Source organism: Phoenix dactylifera, chromosome 14 (assembly GCF_009389715.1).
Source record: "Phoenix dactylifera cultivar Barhee BC4 chromosome 14, palm_55x_up_171113_PBpolish2nd_filt_p, whole genome shotgun sequence".
In the NCBI taxonomy this organism is placed as follows: domain Eukaryota; kingdom Viridiplantae; phylum Streptophyta; class Magnoliopsida; order Arecales; family Arecaceae; genus Phoenix; species Phoenix dactylifera.
The window spans coordinates 11,368,534-11,385,708 of record NC_052405.1 but is presented as its reverse complement, the minus strand read 5'-3'; the positions used below and the strand labels follow the sequence as shown (position 1 = coordinate 11,385,708).

General features: G+C 36.9%; 1 protein-coding gene across 1 annotated transcript; it reads right to left on the bottom strand.

Moving 5' to 3' along the window:
• Positions 1-218: 218 nt before the first annotated feature.
• Positions 219-14,911, bottom strand: LOC103714835 (putative RNA-binding protein Luc7-like 2). Its single transcript, XM_008802265.3, has 13 exons — positions 14,648-14,911; positions 14,080-14,132; positions 13,365-13,533; positions 13,209-13,272; positions 10,049-10,128; positions 9,713-9,869; positions 9,013-9,074; positions 8,730-8,792; positions 7,670-7,728; positions 7,267-7,348; positions 4,528-4,577; positions 4,123-4,383; positions 219-744 (listed from the first exon to the last, which is right to left on the bottom strand). The coding sequence occupies exons 1-13, from the start codon at positions 14,792-14,794 to the stop codon at positions 717-719; spliced, it is 1,275 nt and encodes a 424-aa protein (XP_008800487.1). The 5' UTR covers positions 14,795-14,911; the 3' UTR covers positions 219-716.
• Between the last annotated feature and the right edge of the window lie 2,264 nt (positions 14,912-17,175).

The following is a 17,175-nucleotide window of genomic DNA, read 5'->3' as shown; positions in this document are numbered from 1 at the left end:
AGTTCTAGGGAAGGAAGGCAGAATACTTGATTAACATTAAAAAAAATAAAAATAAAAAACATATTCTATGATTATCCATTCACCTTAAATCGAAGAACAACCAAACGGTCCAGTAAATCTCCGAATCATGCTTCCAATATCCTTATCCATGTCAAACGTTTATCTATTAACGTAGTTTTTTTTTTATTTAAAAAGAAATACACTGCAGTACAACCTTGTGCAATTGAAATGCCTGGTCTCTAGTTATATAAATTTTCTTACAAATTCCTCGCCTCTGCATTGTTCAAGGAGACAAGGTATCCAAATTCTGCTAGTCATTTACATGTGCCTAGCAGTGACGCAAATACATTTCACGAAGAGAGAGATTTACAGAAACAGAAACAAACACAAAGGAAAGCAACCAAAACACAAACTACTAGTCAATGCAATTTTTTTCCAACAGAGTGGCACCAATCTTTTACGTTTCACAAAAGAGTACTTTCAAAAGCAGTTAAACGACCTAAGAAGGTTTTCATGCTATTAAACAGGCAACTACTAAGTAGGCTTATAAATTCCTTCACAAGTGCTGGAATCACCCGCCAGGGAAATCCAGATAAAAGGACTTTGTATTCAACTGAACTGAATCTACAGGCACGAAACCACACCGTGACACCAGCCATAGCATACGCATTCAGACCTCAACACTCCATATCTCCCTCCCATCCTGAAATAAAAGTTCAGTATCGATTGTATCGATCATGACGCCTGCAAATAATGAAAAAAATTAGTCAATTAGATAGGTAAGTTTAACAAAGATTATAGGCCAACATCTTTACACCTTAACCCCATCAAACATCTAAAGACCACCAATAATGAGTTGATTCCAAAGACCATTCACTGCATGGTACGATATATTTGCAAATAAAAACTAACAAGAATAACAAAATTCCTCTCTAGCCTGAAATCCTTCTGTTATTTTATTTTCTAATACTTATTACTAACAGTCTTGTACCATTGTAGTTCTGACAACATTTGTCAAAGTTACTGTAGAGAATCATAAAATCTTGGGTACTCCCTAGATTAAGAAGTCCACAAACAAGTTAAAGCAAATCAGGACACGGTAAATACTATTGAAGTCAGAATATTAAAAGAGTACTGCTACATATCACCCATCCAGTCACTCCTCAGTTCACCAATCCTCTGTAGCTGTTGGAGGAACCCTCACGGATGGGATGGGGGCAAGGGTTGGGGGTTCAGTCAGCCAATCACCAACGACCACATAAGATTGGTAAACTGAGCAGATAAGAGAACAAGTGACCATCAGCATTTTCCTTAACAGATATCAAAATTGCTCGGCAATAAGAATTTCTGCATATCATCCCCATTACCATAGGTGCTTCCAAAGAGACAAGATCATAGTCATTAGACCCAGACACAAATTGCTCGGCAATAAAAATTTCTGCATATCATCCCCATTACCATAGGTGCTTCCAAAGAGACAAGATCATAGTCATTAGACCCAGACACAACCTTCAAGGACAAGGACCCGCATCACTAGATTATCAGGTCAATTGGTCCATAGATCGGAGCAAAGGCCAGGTCAGGACAACTTGGGTTCAGGCTAGGCTTGGATCCTATATCAGGACAATTTTTCCCAGCCCAAGACTAGCCCAGCTCAAATTGGGTTGAAAGTCCAGAGCCTAGCCCAGCCTGGATTGGGTCGGAAGTCCATAGCCTGAGCTTGACCTGGCACAAATATTAAAAGCCCGGGCTCGACTACCAGCCTGAGCCAACCTAGGCTTGGTCTCCATCTTGCACACAAGAGAGAGGGGTGGGAAGCAATGGCGTTCTGCATCAAACCAAGGGCAGGGCGGGAGGTGGGGACAGCCTTCACGGAAGGAGGTGGATGGGAGGAAGGCGGGAGAGACGGTGGTAGTGCAGGAGTGACCTTGACAGGAGTAGAGAGAGGCAAGGAGAGGAGGGAGAGCAAGGCTTGGTGGAAGGAAGAGAGGAGGGAGGGAAGGGGGGGGGGGGGGCAGCCAAAGTCAACCGTCACTCAGAGAGAGAGAGAGAAAGAGAGAGATGCAAATTAAGGTGGAGATTAAAATGTCCGTATAGATGAAGTGAAGAGAGAGAGAGAGAATTAGGAATTTTGGGTTTGTTTCTTTCCCTTTCCCATTATATTTTCCATTTTAATTTCAAAACAACTTAAAAAATTATAATTATATAATTTATAATATATAATAAATAAAATAAATAAATATAAAATATTTTTGAGTCACGTTGCACCGAGTATAGTAAGTCCAAGCCTGAGAATAGCTCAAACTTAGTCAAGCTTGAAAAATGGAGGCTCGGCCCAGTCCAATGGACCAAAAAACTGGAGCCCAAGCCCAAAAATAAAGTCGAGCTGGGCTGACTTTCCGTAGGTCTGTCAATCAAACAGAGTTCACGTTTAAATATATTTAAAAGTTTAATATTGGATAAATATAAACATACAACTACTAATAAGTTTTCTATTCTAAATACTTGTAAACGACATGCATTTACAATATAAATTCCTCTTTAATTTTAACATAAATGCACCAAAGTTTACGGACCAATCGGCATTGGCGCATTGACCGTACCGTACCAAATCAGTACGTGGTACGAGAGGCATACTGACACTCAGTACACCGAACATGCCTCATATTGAGCATTATATACCAATATTGTATTAGGATGGTGCCAGTACGAGGTCCAGTACTGAGACAACGTATCTTGAATAGAACATAATCATGAATCACAAAAGACAATGTAAAAAAGTATATATAACTCATTGATATTTTAAATTATTATAAATATTATAGTTTTCAAAACAGCCAAAAGAATAAAATGAGGTTCATTTATTTTTTTTATAATCTACTAAAGAGAAATAGAATTCATCAATTTCTGCTGAAACAATTCGACTACTATTTTACAGCATATTTATAGCAGCTTCATCTAATTACATTGACATAATATAAATACAATAATTCATCATAATGATATAATATCAAAAGATGTCTAAGTGGTTGAGAGATCCTTTGTCATAGAAGAGGTCAGGAGTTCAAATCACCACATATGGATTATTATTTCAATTTTCCGTGCACCTGGTTGACCTGGATTTCTGCCTGCCCAGGTCCCAGTTTTGACGAAAACCAGACAATTATACATTTCCGGTCTGATTATTAAACCAGACTGGATGAGGGCTGGTTCACCAGTTTTGTAGTCTGACTGGCCAGTCTGGTCCAGTTTTAAACAACAATGGACATGACAGTCGCATACATTGAGGCATAGATAAAATCTGAAAAAAATTACGAGATCAAAATAGATGACGAAAAGCAAAAAATTTGCATACAGGAGTAATCTCAGATGTCGATAATTCATTAGGAATACATAAACGAGGAGAAAAGGACAAGACACAAGAGGCTCTAAAGACTTGAGAAATAATATGAAACATATTCAAGAAATGGGCAGGGTACCAATTTGAACCTAATTTAAGTGCAAATCAAATAAGAAGTGATTCGGTTAAGCTAAAAGGCCAAGGCATACTTTTTTTGACAAGAAAATAAAGAATGGCCTAGCCAAACAATTGAGCCAGACAACAGCCAATTATGAAAACAAGCATAAACATGAAGAAGTCAGCTTCTGAAATTTCATAAGCTTTCAGAATAAGATCTAAACTCTGAAAACATCCAAGATCTGAACTCAGAAAACATCCAAGATCTGAACTCAGAAAACATCCAAGATAGCTAGATTCATCGGATTTAAACATATCAATGCAAATGCTGTTAAATAATTTTCATGATGCACCAAGAAGTGTCGTGATTACTTATAGGTTGAAGAAATAGTTGTACTAAGCCTACAATTCATCATCTCCAGCTGTCTGTTCTCTTCAAATGAGTGGAGGCGGAACCACTCAAGTAGCCAGAAGGAAGCAAACAGCTTTGGTGGGAGAGATGTTTCAACATGTACCTCGGTACTTGTACAATAGGAGTCAATCAACTAAAAGACATTTCACCATGAGAATTACACAGGCATTGCAGTTGCCAGCACAGTCAATACAGATCAAACATAATGAATACAAATTAAAGTAGGCCATTATTAGTATAATTGCTCTAGTACCTGTGCCGATCATAATCTCTAGGGCGTTCCATTGAATGAGAACGTGACCTTCGGCGGCTCCTTGAATCATAACTGCGAGACCGATCCGATTCTCTCTCTCGGTCACGATCATATCCTCGATCTCTATCATAATGACGATCATAGTCTCTGCTCCTACGATCATAATCCCTCCCCTTGTCACGACTATCACCTCGGTCCTCTCTATCTCTGTCCCGATCCCTACTTGCTGCTCTATCACGGTCCTGACTTTGTTCTCTTGACCTGAAAATGAATGAGGTGATAAATTTTATCCGTGTGTTTGGAATTGCTTTCCAGAAAAACAAGGAAATAAAGGAGGAGAGGAAGACAGAGTTTGACCCTTAGTGGCACTACCCAAGTTCACAGAAGACCTGGTGAAATAAGTACCTTCTATCATATTCAGATCGCTCCAACTTTCGCCTCTTATTTCTCTCTTCCTGACAAAATAAATGATTAAGTATTTCATATATATAACCTTTGAATTACATAAAAAAGCATTATCCCCAAAGATGACAGAATTCTCAGAACAGAAGATATGAAACATCTAAGCACACTTTGCAACAGAAAATTGACAGCCATAGCTTTTTCTTCTCCATATAACCAACATTAAAATGTGCATATTATTGAATGCCAACAAAGAACAAGAGATTCGTCTGCTTGTTGAATAATTATTTCCAAAATGTTAAATTTGATGCATTTAATATCAAAGGAAAAGATCTTCTTGGGCATGTTCACAATTTATTGGAAGGCAGATAAGATTTATGGTGCAGTATGTACAGTTTTTGAGGAGTAATTTCTGTGCATGTAGGCAAGAAATGAATAATTTATGCTGCTAAAGCATTGCCATCCAACCAACACCTTCCCATCACCAGCGGTGTCATGCCTCCTAAAAACTGAAGGCACATTACCACAAGCTTTTCAGGAACCCCCAGAAAACAGTAATTGTGGTACCATCTTTAAGAACCAGAAATCTAGAAAAGCATTCACAGATAAATCACATGTTCGCATATCATAGCAACCAAGCAAGGAATCCAGCAAAGACATCCTTCTCTTCAACAACACAAATATGAACCCAGAAGTTTGACATGTTTTTCAGATCTCACTAAGGATTAACAACAGCTTCTGGTCAATTAAAGCACCTGCTATAGCATTCTAAAATTGCCTAGATGACCAAACTGTAAAGAAATATCAGACTAGGTAACCACCCCCCCCCCCCCAACAAAAAAAAAGATTCACTGACCAAATTCCATCAATTAATAAAAGATTCAGAAGTAAAAAAAAAATGAAGAAGAATATGACTAGTACTGTTCTGTACAGGTATACTGAGGTGCATAAGTAGGGATTTTTGGCTTAAGGGTTCTAAATACCATAACACCTGAAAATACTATGAGAATGTAAAAGACTAACTGTGGGTCCAAATACAGTGCATGCACTTCCGCAAGGTCGTAACATTCAAATCTGCACTAGATTGTGTATGTGAATGCATGTAAGCTAATATTCATAAATAAACTGGCATATGCAAATCCATGCACAGCCAAACAATCCCATGAAACACCAAACTGTGGAGCAATGAAATAAGCACATAAAGACATACTCAAGCAAGCAAAAGGAGCACAGTCATATAATCCAGCATGATGGAAATCTTGACCATGAGTAAAACCCCTTATAGGAAGGTATTTAATCGATATTCAACTCTTTTAAAAAATACAAGGCCTCTGGTCATGAATTAAGTAGGTGCAACACAGCAGACAGCGGCCAACATGGTGAGGTGCATATCACTACAATCTGAAATTACACTTGATAGAAATGAATTGGCCAGTGAAATATAGAAGTGAGAACATTGTGCTTCAATCATATTTTACTATGTGAAAACTGGAACAGCTCCCATTCTACTTCTCAGAAAAGAGATCATGGACAAGTGTAGAATTTCCTGGGTTAATAACATATACAAAAAACAACATGGAATAAGAAGCAATGGTCACAGAATTCTGTGCCGGTCCCATGCCAGGCTAGCACTGACCTGGTATGTATCATGCTGTGTGGAAGCATTGCACACAACTGGCATCGTAGCAATGCCACATGGTTGTAAGGCACTAGACCAGTAGATGCTGATCCATGACTGCCAGCATGGACAGCACCATAATCTATGATGCGGACAATAAAGTGAATAAACTATGTCATGGAATTTAACACACTACCAACTCCATTATTTTGCATTTTGTTTTCATCAGTGGCATGAGATGGTCTTATCGTGGTTATCCTGAATTTAGGAAAATGTTGGGAGGGAATAAAACTAAATTGTCTGACAACTTGTTGAGGTTAGAAAACTCACTAATACCAAGCAGAATTACTTCTTTAATAAAAAAAAACAACTTAAGCAATGAGATCTTTGTTGTGATGCAACCTCCATAAAAGTCTTTCCCAATACCTCAGGCCAGATAAATGCCACTGTTTTACATATCCTATTCAATCACCCCACGCCTTCACTCTCAGAAGATTATAAGCCTTAGTAATAACATAACAATCACCAAAATCTATCATCATAGCAGTAATTGTTGATGTCACACGAAGTAGCATTACTATTAACTATGAAAGCAACCACAGTAAGCTCCACCAAGTAAACTTTTCTAATGCAAGGTCCAAATGTACGCCAATTGTTTTTCCACCATATACCACCATTTATCATATAATTTTAGTATAAGCAAGCTTTATATGACATTTTACCCAAGTTTTTTACATTGCATTTTCTATGTACCAGATTAGATTAAATTTAATTATCTAGCAAAACTTTAATTATAGTCTATTCACAAGGCTGGATCTTTTGTCCTAATACCACTCTGATTAAAATTTCAGAAACTGTATAAAGAATGTGAAACATATTACAGCACCTGAGCATGTATAAGAGTTTAAATTTTAAGAAATGTAATGCAACTGATACTAAAACAAATACATCAGGCATAAATAAATAAATCTATAACAATTCAGGGTGCAATTCTTCACATTACACTCTCAGTGTGTACTTGTCTCATGTAAACCATCTGCTGGAGGAATATTTGAATACAACAATAATACATAATCAAAACATAACTATTGACAACAGGAGGAAAAGAATTTGCAAAAACTAACCTGCAGTTCTCCTAACTTCTCACGAATTTGCATATAGCCCAAGTGAAGCTTTCCTCCAAAATGATCAGCCAAACGACGATCACTGCATACCACAGAACCAACAAGATATCACATTCGCTATTAAAAGCATAAGTCTGAAAGCCTCCTACAGATTTGCATAATGTATAGTGACCCCATAACTTCTGACAATTATAACTACAAGCATAATTAATAAAACACGCACATTCTTTAGCTGCAAAAGTAATCCTCGTAAAACTGGGCCCAAAAGCCTGCTGGTGACAAGGAGGTATAATGCGCCCGTCAAAATCTGAATTACTTGAAACCCCAAACACTAGTCTTCTTTTGCCCTCAGAATTGTAGGAACATAGCTGAAATTACAGGGCAAGAGAATAAAAGGATTTACCTGTCATAGACACTCAAGAATGCTCCACATATGTCACATACACGTAACTTCTGATCAGTCTGCAAAATAAATCATAAATGTCAGTCATCATTATGTTTATCAAGATCAACTTTGCATCTCACACATTGCAAATAACAACAGCAATAACACCAATGCTAAAGGGTGTGTACTAGGGAACTGATTAGCCACCACATGCATGAATTAACTAGTAAATAAAGGTCAAATTATTGCATTTGAGCCCTGAATTAGGAATCCAGAGTTTAATTCATTCAAACTATTAAATATACACACACATAAACATAGCAGTTGGGATTTAGGAATTACAAATAACGTGAAAAATTAGGACTCGATATTGAGATTGCACGTCCTGCTTTCATATGACACATACATTGTGGAGCAGTGCCTTTTGCACTTCAAGATGTTGCCCAATTATCCGATCCTGTCCTAAGTCAGATACTACATATAAAACTTCCCAGGTCATGAACGTCAAAGTAATAATAGTGATAATAATAAAATCACACTTTCAAAAAAAAAATATATATATTACAGATACACAAATACAGACACATATATCAATGCTATGTTGTGTGTAATCCTGTCCATATGGGTGGACATGTGTAAGGTTGGGTCGAAACTTTTAGACAAAACCTGAGGGTTACTTTTGGTCATCTCCCAAAAATTTCCCTTGCCAATAGAATATGCAATTATAAATTCAGTTACTATAATATCTTTATAGAGGCATATCCCTTAGGTCATCTTTAATGCTCTTTGTACCCATCTATGCTTGTGAGCATACAGCATGATAAAGTATTTTGCCTTTTGGATTAAAGGATCAGACACTATTTGATATCCTATAACTGGACTAAAGATTCAAGAAAAAGTGATTTTTTTTGTTCTTATCAACAACAGGAACAGTGGAAATAACGAATAACTCTTTCTCTGATATGGCAAATTCTAACGTGTATCAAATGGATGGGTGTGGACAAATTTTGAAAAAAAGTAATAAAAAAACATTCAGAGTTACAAATAAGAAAGATATGCACCCATGGATTGAACTCACAATTCGCACATCTGCAGCAGTATACTTTGAAGAATCTAAGACTGGCTCCTGGCGTGCACCCAACTGAAAAATGAAAATGATAAAGTATTAGGTTTCTGGGCAAAAGAGCATGGTAAAACAACAAAAAGTTTAAGAAAAATCATATGGAGGCAAAAATTCAAATCATATACTTTTGGAAGAGTAAAAGATGTCATTGGACTACTCTCCAAGTAAATTGATATGGAGTTTAGACAGATGGATCAAATGATAAACTCATTTGTGTCCGTCCAGAAAGAAAAAAAACCTTTTTCAGAGCTTCTGCCTCTTCCAAAGCTTTCTGAGCTTCGTCTACCATTCCCTTCTCACCTGCCAATAAAAAAGCATCCCAATCAATTTAGAAAATCAAATATCGTCTATTGTGGATGATTAAGCAGCATAAAATGTGCTTAACTTATAATGCTTTAAACAGTTATGCTCAACCTGCCCATCAATCCACTTCATCAGGGTGTACATAAGTAGAACCATTTTTAATGAGTTCTCTTGCATGCAAAAAAAAAAAAAAGAAAAAAGAAAGTTTAACACTCGTAAAAACATCAGACCAGCTGGAACTGCATCATAAACCCATATATTGTCAGCAAGCAAAATGTTTATATCAGGTTAATTAGATAAAGATATATAACAAGAGAATATATATGTTTCCTTTATGAGATAAGAATTCCTATTGTCATCGGGGTTTGTGTAGTAACACAAGAAAATCAGAGCTAAAACAAATACATTAGTGAATAGCTGTAGCATCAGACAGAAACAAAGATGAAAAGCAACTGCATGTTTGATCAACTGCCTTATAATTGACATAATAGAAGAATATCAACTTGGGAAGGGCTGGAAACTAAAGTTACTTGGAGTAAATTACTAATTACTAAAAAAATGCAAAACTGATAAATATTCCAAGGAGTGAATAATTATGGATCACAATTTCCACTAAAAGGTAAAAGTGTATATACCAAGCTCTTCTGCCTTTCTAAGTTTTTCATTGATCATTTCTTGTGTTCGGGGATCTGGAGGAATAGGTACTGGCATTGATGATAATTGAGAGGTATTCTGAAGTGGTTGTGGCAAGGAAGCCCTGTCTTTGTTGAAGGCATCAAGAAGAAGCATCGACTGCAGTGAGAATAACAACAAAATAATGAATTAAATCATAGACTGGAAATGTAGCAATAGACATAGATACAGAAAAAACAATACTAAAAGTTGTGCTCCAAAAATTCATACTTTTCAAGAACATTATACTTCACAAGGATAACAGAATTATGTCAATTGCTTGTATAGCAAAAAGGTACCTGCTTATCAGCTCTTTTTGTTCTAAGCTCTTCAACCTCCTCCATGGTCCGAATTTTACTGTCAGTTTTTCCTTCCAAATCTAAAAAACAATATTTCATAAACACCTAAGTCATTGATTATAATACCCAGAGTTTATGGGAAAAGGATAAGCAGGCACAATACATATAATAACCATAGACATGAAACCAAGAAAAAAATGCAATCCACTAAAAGAAAACAATGACCAAAGAACAGAACAGCAGAAAAAAGGCAGAACAGTTGGCAGCAAAAGCTAACATTAAGAACCAACTTCTAAAGCCTAGAGGCACATGGATGTACATGTATATAAATTATGAATATTGAAATTGTGAAGCAATGTATGCATGTGCCTGAACCCCCCCCCCCCCCCCCCCCCAAAAAAAAAAAAAAAAAAAAGGAAACATAGTTAACAGCCAAAATGTCATAAGCATCCATTTAACAAACAATCCAGTTCTCAGTGGAACCACCTTACTATGCAATCAGCCAAGGCATGATTAAGCTCACCATAGCCTAAAGAAGGTATGAGGCTAGTGTTACCAGATGCGCAAAAGATACACATGTATTAGAATGTTTTTTAATCAAATGATTAGTTGTCTTACTTTTGCAATTTACTGTCAGAATTTATTAGTAATTTAATATAGATATGTATAAACCTACTACGTATAAGCTTTATTAAAATAATGTCTCGCTAATTTTCACAAAATCTGTTTTGGAAAAACCAACAACATAAAACCCCAAGAATAAATGTGCGGCTATAATAAATGCTAGAAGTCACTGCTCATGCACCTTGTTATATCCTCATAGCAATGCAGTGCTGCTGTGGCATGTCGGATTTGACCAATCTACCAATCCCCCATGAATCCGATCAACCCTCAGAATAGCACAAACCCCACAACAAATAGTTAAAAAATATTTTTAGTAGACAATATTTCATGTGAATGATTATGGGTTTTAAGAATCTACACACAGTCAATAGTAGTGATTATTATGTATGACAATATAGCACCCATATTAACTATGAAAAAAGTATGTTATGATATATACGTACAAAAATTATTAAAAATGGATCCTTTCAGGATTAGAATTAAAAAAAAAAAACCTCAGGCTCCATCCTTTTGGTCTGACAAACAATGTTTGGAGCCCAATTCTTTGGTCTTAGGAACGCTGGATTCTAATAACAAGTGATTGCCCTTCTTTGACCCTTACTATCCAACCGCAAGCGGACAGCTAATGATTCCTTGAGCAGCTCAAAAGAGCCCGGACAGGCTTATGGAAACAGGAAATAAAATCAGATAAGCATCGAATGAATGGATACTCTATGAAAGAACGAGAAAAAAATTGATTACAAATGTGGCACGTTCGTATCAGTAAGTTATGGAACAAACTGTATGGAATCAGAAAATACAGACTAGCATTTGGTGATGGCACATAACATTTTAATAGAAATTACAATTGTTATATTTGACATTTTATGATTATATTAATGACTTGAAATGAATCTATTATTCCCACAAACATGTCAAAAAAGAAAAAAGATTGTTAAATGAAACAGATAAGTAAATTATACTTCACTACTTAAGCATACAGAAGTATTGCACAAAACAAACAGAAAAAAAGAAGCGGAGAAAGAATATAATTAGAAAGAATGGATATGCACCAGAAGAATAACTCAAACTTGTCAGCAGGTGAGTGAGGCTTAGATGACCACATTAATGCAAGGAACATTTGGCAGGGAAGAATATTTATAAAAGATCAAAATGGGCATCTAGAGATGAATGATGGTGAATTTGAGCAAGAGCAAGATGGGTTCCGATCTGGAACTAAGAATTAGGTGGGAAATGTGATACATAATTTTGTACTGACACATAACATAAGGGTCACATTGATTTATAAAAATAAAAATACCATCTTGAGAATTCTAAGAATGTTGCAGTTTCACCAGTAGAACACGGAAATTAAGATCATCAAGGATATGCATGAAGAACAAACTGAGCAACTGAAGTGCTACGAATAGTTAAGGCAACATAGCTTTCAGAGGCGATAGACTGCACCAAGATTTTTCAAAGCACTCAATTTTGCAACTTCTGTTTCCTTTGCCTTGCACATTTTCATTAACAAACAGACCGCAAATAGAGGAGATTTCATGGTGTCAAAGTTGAAGATATATAGTTAACTGATGAGACAATGATAGGATGAACCATGTTGGATCTACAAATGCCTACATGCAACAAGCACCACACAGCAACTCCTTATCTGTATGGGTCCCATATGCCAGGTTAGATGGGTCCCATGTGCCAGGTTAGATGGGTCCCCATATGCCAGGTTAGATGGGTCCCCCATATGCTACACATAAAAACAATATCAGCATAATTTGCCCGCATATTTGTGTAGATTAAGCATGGCTCCATACTAGGACTTTTTTCCAAATTAGCTTATCAAGAAAAGATTTGAAGCATTGCATTCTCACAAGCTCAAAGATTTATCACAAATAATATTAATGTAACACTTACCATAACAAAATTAAAAATTAGGCCTGATCAAATCCAAAAGCCAAGACGGTCCAAGGTTTGATCATTTTCTCCATGCATAATTTGTTATACAGAAAATCAGTAAGGTAAATAAAGATATATCTAATAAAGCTTTACCATGTTTGGATGAAATTGCAAGGACCTATTGTCTGTTGCATAATAGACCCATCCCCTTAGGTTAATGGAAAAAGAATTATAATTTGAAATGAAGACCAACAGAGAACTTAAAGCGTGGCAATAAAGAGGAGAGAGCATTACAACAATCAGCTCAACATAGTACACAACCACATATTTTTAAATTGGTTGACACAAGAACAATAAGGAGCAATGCTTGAGATCTTGCTCATTGTTGATGCAACATAAAAGAGTTAATTTGATTGTTGCAACTTTGCCCAATAAAGAACTCAAATCTATCGCTAACATTTTGTAATTGCATATCCAGCCATATCAGTTTCCAGATAATCTAGCCAATATGCTAACAAATGCGATGATGAACTTCAGAAGTGCACAGGAAGTACAAATTAATCATCTTCATTTTTAACATGTGACAATGGTTAAGACTGCAAATGTCCATGTAAGCTCGATCATCTATATGACTGGCTAAGTGAATTACCAAAAGCATCAGCTTCTTTCAATTTCTCCTTGATTTGCTTTGACAACTCCATGGCCTCAGGTGTCTGTATTTCATAATAAACAGTTCCATGGCAAAGTTTTAGTAAGATCATCACCAAATGGAAAGGTACAAGGTCAAAAGGAATGCAGCAAGTACCTGGGTAACTTCTGATACGGATATTGCAATAGCAGCTTTGGCATCCTCTTCCTCTAGACGCTTAAGGGCTCTCTGGATTTTCCTTTCACATTCAACAATTAGCCTTTCTATCATATCCTCCAGTTCTCTATCAAAATCATGAATGCCCTTTGCTTTGGCTTCTTCATACCTATGACGTGTTCAGGAAGAACAACAGAGTACGTTGCTTCAAAAGCACCTCACTAAACAAATAAGGAAATACTATAAACACATGGCATGATGTTTCTCCGAGGCATGGCAAAGAAAGATCAGCAAACAAGGTTAACAGGAACACACTGCAATGATTTTTCACTTAGACAGTGGCTCAGACAAAGCCCATAAATAATGGAAACCTAGAATGAATAACAACGTCCACATGCTAGAATTTACTTAATATTTACATAAAAGATGCAGAAATAACCATAACAAAGGTGACAAGGCCCCATGCCAGCTACAGCAGAACAGCTTCCATGGATAATAATTAATGGTACCCAAGACAAATAATGCATTGTATAAAATATATAACCTCGTCAACATTTTATATTAAAGCTTCATCCCTGAAAGCTTTAAGAATTATTGGCCCACAGTCGCAGTAATTTGAATTATAAATTCAGGAACATAACTTGCTGTATCAACATTGATATATTTAATAACAAAAAGAACGTACAGACTTTTATTGTGGTATTGCAAAGGATACTCTTTCCTCAGCTGTAAAGAATGCACCTTCGGACAAGGACCCATATCCATTTTCTGAGGTAAAACCAAAGACCAGAATCATGATGTCAGTTTAAACAACAAATATTACAAAATACATCAAAGTGATCAAATCCATAGTTAAAATTGCCGTCCCCAAGCCCAACATTTTTACACTTTTTAAACAGGCGCATGAAAATATCCAACTAAAATCCAAATAAGTTGACAATGATCATCGTATAAAAAGTAAACATATGTTAAAAAATGTAACGCCTTTGTAGAAATCTAACAGAATAACCTGAAATTGATAGAGAATTCAAGACAACCAATCAAATACAACAAACACGAGTACAAGTCAATGGTTTTCGTCGATAAAACGAGATAAATAAGCAAACGGCAGTGGAAATAGAATTAACCTCAAACCCCAAAATCGCTACTAGAGTATCAAATCAGAAATCCTAAGATTGAAAACTAATGTGAACCCTATGCCGATTGAGAGAGAGAGAGAGAGAGAGAGAGAGAGAGAGAGAGATCGAGTAGGCATCAAATAGGCTCGGGTTTGAGATCGGGACCGTGAGCTGGAAGAGGTCGTGGGGGCAAAGGCCAGCCATGAAGAGACGGCAGACGTCGCGGTCGTAGTACTTGCGTTTCACCTCCATGACGTCGCCGTTCCGGTTAGCCCCCATGAGGACGTCGAGCTGCTTCCTGATCGCGTCCATGGCTGGGGTTAGGTTTACCGTTAGGGTTAGGGTTTTTCCGACAGTCGCTCAGTAGAAAGAGGGGAGAAGAGTAACAGAGAGACCGATCCGAGAGGCAAACGAGGAAGGACACCCGATTAGCGAGATGAGTCGCAATTTATACATGGCCGAGTTCTTTGATTCGGTGTGAGTCTCTTACCGGCACTAAAATTCTGCGGAAGACTTCCCCGGTGCTCCCTGTTCTGGGTTAGAATCTCCGCCCTCCAACCGTTCGATGCGGCAACGTACGGCCATGATGGTTTGATGGGAAGGGGGGTTTGGATAACTTTGTTTTTTGGGCACAAGTATTGGAAAAGACCTGTCACGCCAGCATTTGATCCAAAATAGTTGGTGCAAAACTAATATCGTTTACGAGCTTCAGGCCAAGCATGCTTTTCATAAAATTAATAAAGATGTGGATTGGATGGCCGCCTATGTGGCTAATCATACGCGTGATACTATATGGGCTAGAGATGAGAAGCTATTTCGGGTACTCCGAGATGCTTTATTTTTCAATTTTATTAAATATGTTCGTACTCGTCAAATATGAACCGTCCGTTCCAGCAAAAAAGAAAAAATATAGTTTCCAGATATGAAGTAACGACAAAATAAAGGACAATTTGAACATATTTGAGAGATAATTTCACTTTTTAATAGCCTATTTTTGGATAATTATGTGCAATCCAATCTTATTTTATAATATTCACAAAAAAATGTTTCTTAATGAGGCAAACTAAATTTTATGAAAAAAAATACTAGTTCTATTTTTCCCGTCACATGAGAATGGACTGAAAAAAATCTAATTGATATGACCAGACCTCATATTCTATAATATTAGATATAATTTATGCACATAATTTAAAAAATATATGCTGCACTCGCCAAAACTAATTTTTATAGAATTTTTGCATGAATATATTTCTAAAAATTTAAATTTGCATATTTTTTTAAAATTTATATTTATTTTTATATTTATATAAAATACTATTTTTTATAAATGTTCTCAATATAACTGTTCTTCTAATACCATTAATAAAACCATATTTATTTTAATTAAAAATGAAATAAAAAAGTAAAATTACATTTTTGTTCTCATTTGCGGTCGTTTTATTAAATATATACCTATTTAAAAATATTTTAGTTATTTTAATTTAAAATCGTTAATTTTTTAATGGCGTTAGGCGTGAGTACATATACCAAAATAAGGATAAAAAAATAAAATAAAAAATTAAGTATTTTATAAAGATATATAGATAAATATTAATTTTAAAAAATATTTATATAAAATTTGATATTTTAAAAAAAATATTCGTGTAAAAAAATTATATTTTCTCTTTCTTAAACTAGTCGGGCACTAGTGCATATATAGCCGGGTGGTTCTATATACACCCCCCCTATTGCTCAGGACACCCCCCAAAAATTAAAAAAAAATTAAATACTCTCTACACCCCCCCATTTGGGGTGGTTCTATATACACCCCCCCTATTGCTCAGGACACCCCCAAAAATTAAAAAAAAATTAAATACTCTCTACACCCCCCCATTTGCTAAGGACACCCCTAAAAAATTAAAAATTCCTAAATTACCCCCCACCCTCCCCACCCCCCCACCTAAATTGCTCTCTACACCCCCCAAACCCCCCCCACCCCGCTCTTCCCCTCCAAAACACCTCGCCAACGCCCAAACCCCCCCGTTCCCCCTTCTCCCTCTCGTCGCCGGCATTCTCCCGATCTCCGACCACCTCGCCGGCTTCTCCCGGAACCACCTCGCCGGCTTCTCCCGAAATTTTTTTTTTTCACGGTTCGTGCTCCGTTCGGCACTGGACCGCCGAACAAAAGGCTTCTGTTCGGCTGAACAGTGCCGGACAGAAGCCTTCTGTTCGGCACTGTGCAGCCGAACAGATCTGTTCGGTTGAGGGTTGCCGAACAGAAGGCTTCTGTTCGGCATTGTTCAGCCGAACAGAAGCCTTTTGTTCGGCGGTCCAGTGCCGAACGGAGCACGAACCGTGAAAAAAAAAAATTTCGGGAGAAGCCGGCGAGGTGGTTCCGGGAGAAGCCGGCGAGGTGGTCGGAGATCGGGAGAATGCCGGCGACGAGAGGGAAAAGGGGGAACGGCGGAGGAGGGGTTTAAGGGGGATTTGAGGGGTGTTTTTTTTTTTTCTTTTCAAAACGAAACGGAGGAGGAGGAAGGGGGGTGTATGAGAAAATTTCAAGGGCAATATGGTAATTACACTAAAGGTTAGTTTGGGTATTTTTTTTTTGGTTTTTGGGGGGTGTCCTGAGCAATAGGGGGGGTGTATATAGAACTACCCCCCCATTTGCTAAGGACACCTCTAAAAAATTAAAAATTCCTAAATTACCCCCC

Coding starts and splice junctions, on each gene's coding strand:
- LOC103714835 (XM_008802265.3), bottom strand. CDS start 14,794: ATGGACGCGATCAGGAAGCAGCTCGACGTCCTCATGGGGGCTAACCGG. Junction 9,075..9,712: donor TAGAAAGGCAGAAGAGCTTG/GTATATACACTT, acceptor TTTTATTGGCAG/GTGAGAAGGGAATGGTAGAC. Junction 4,384..4,527: donor CGATCTGAATATGATAGAAG/GTACTTATTTCA, acceptor ATTCATTTTCAG/GTCAAGAGAACAAAGTCAGG.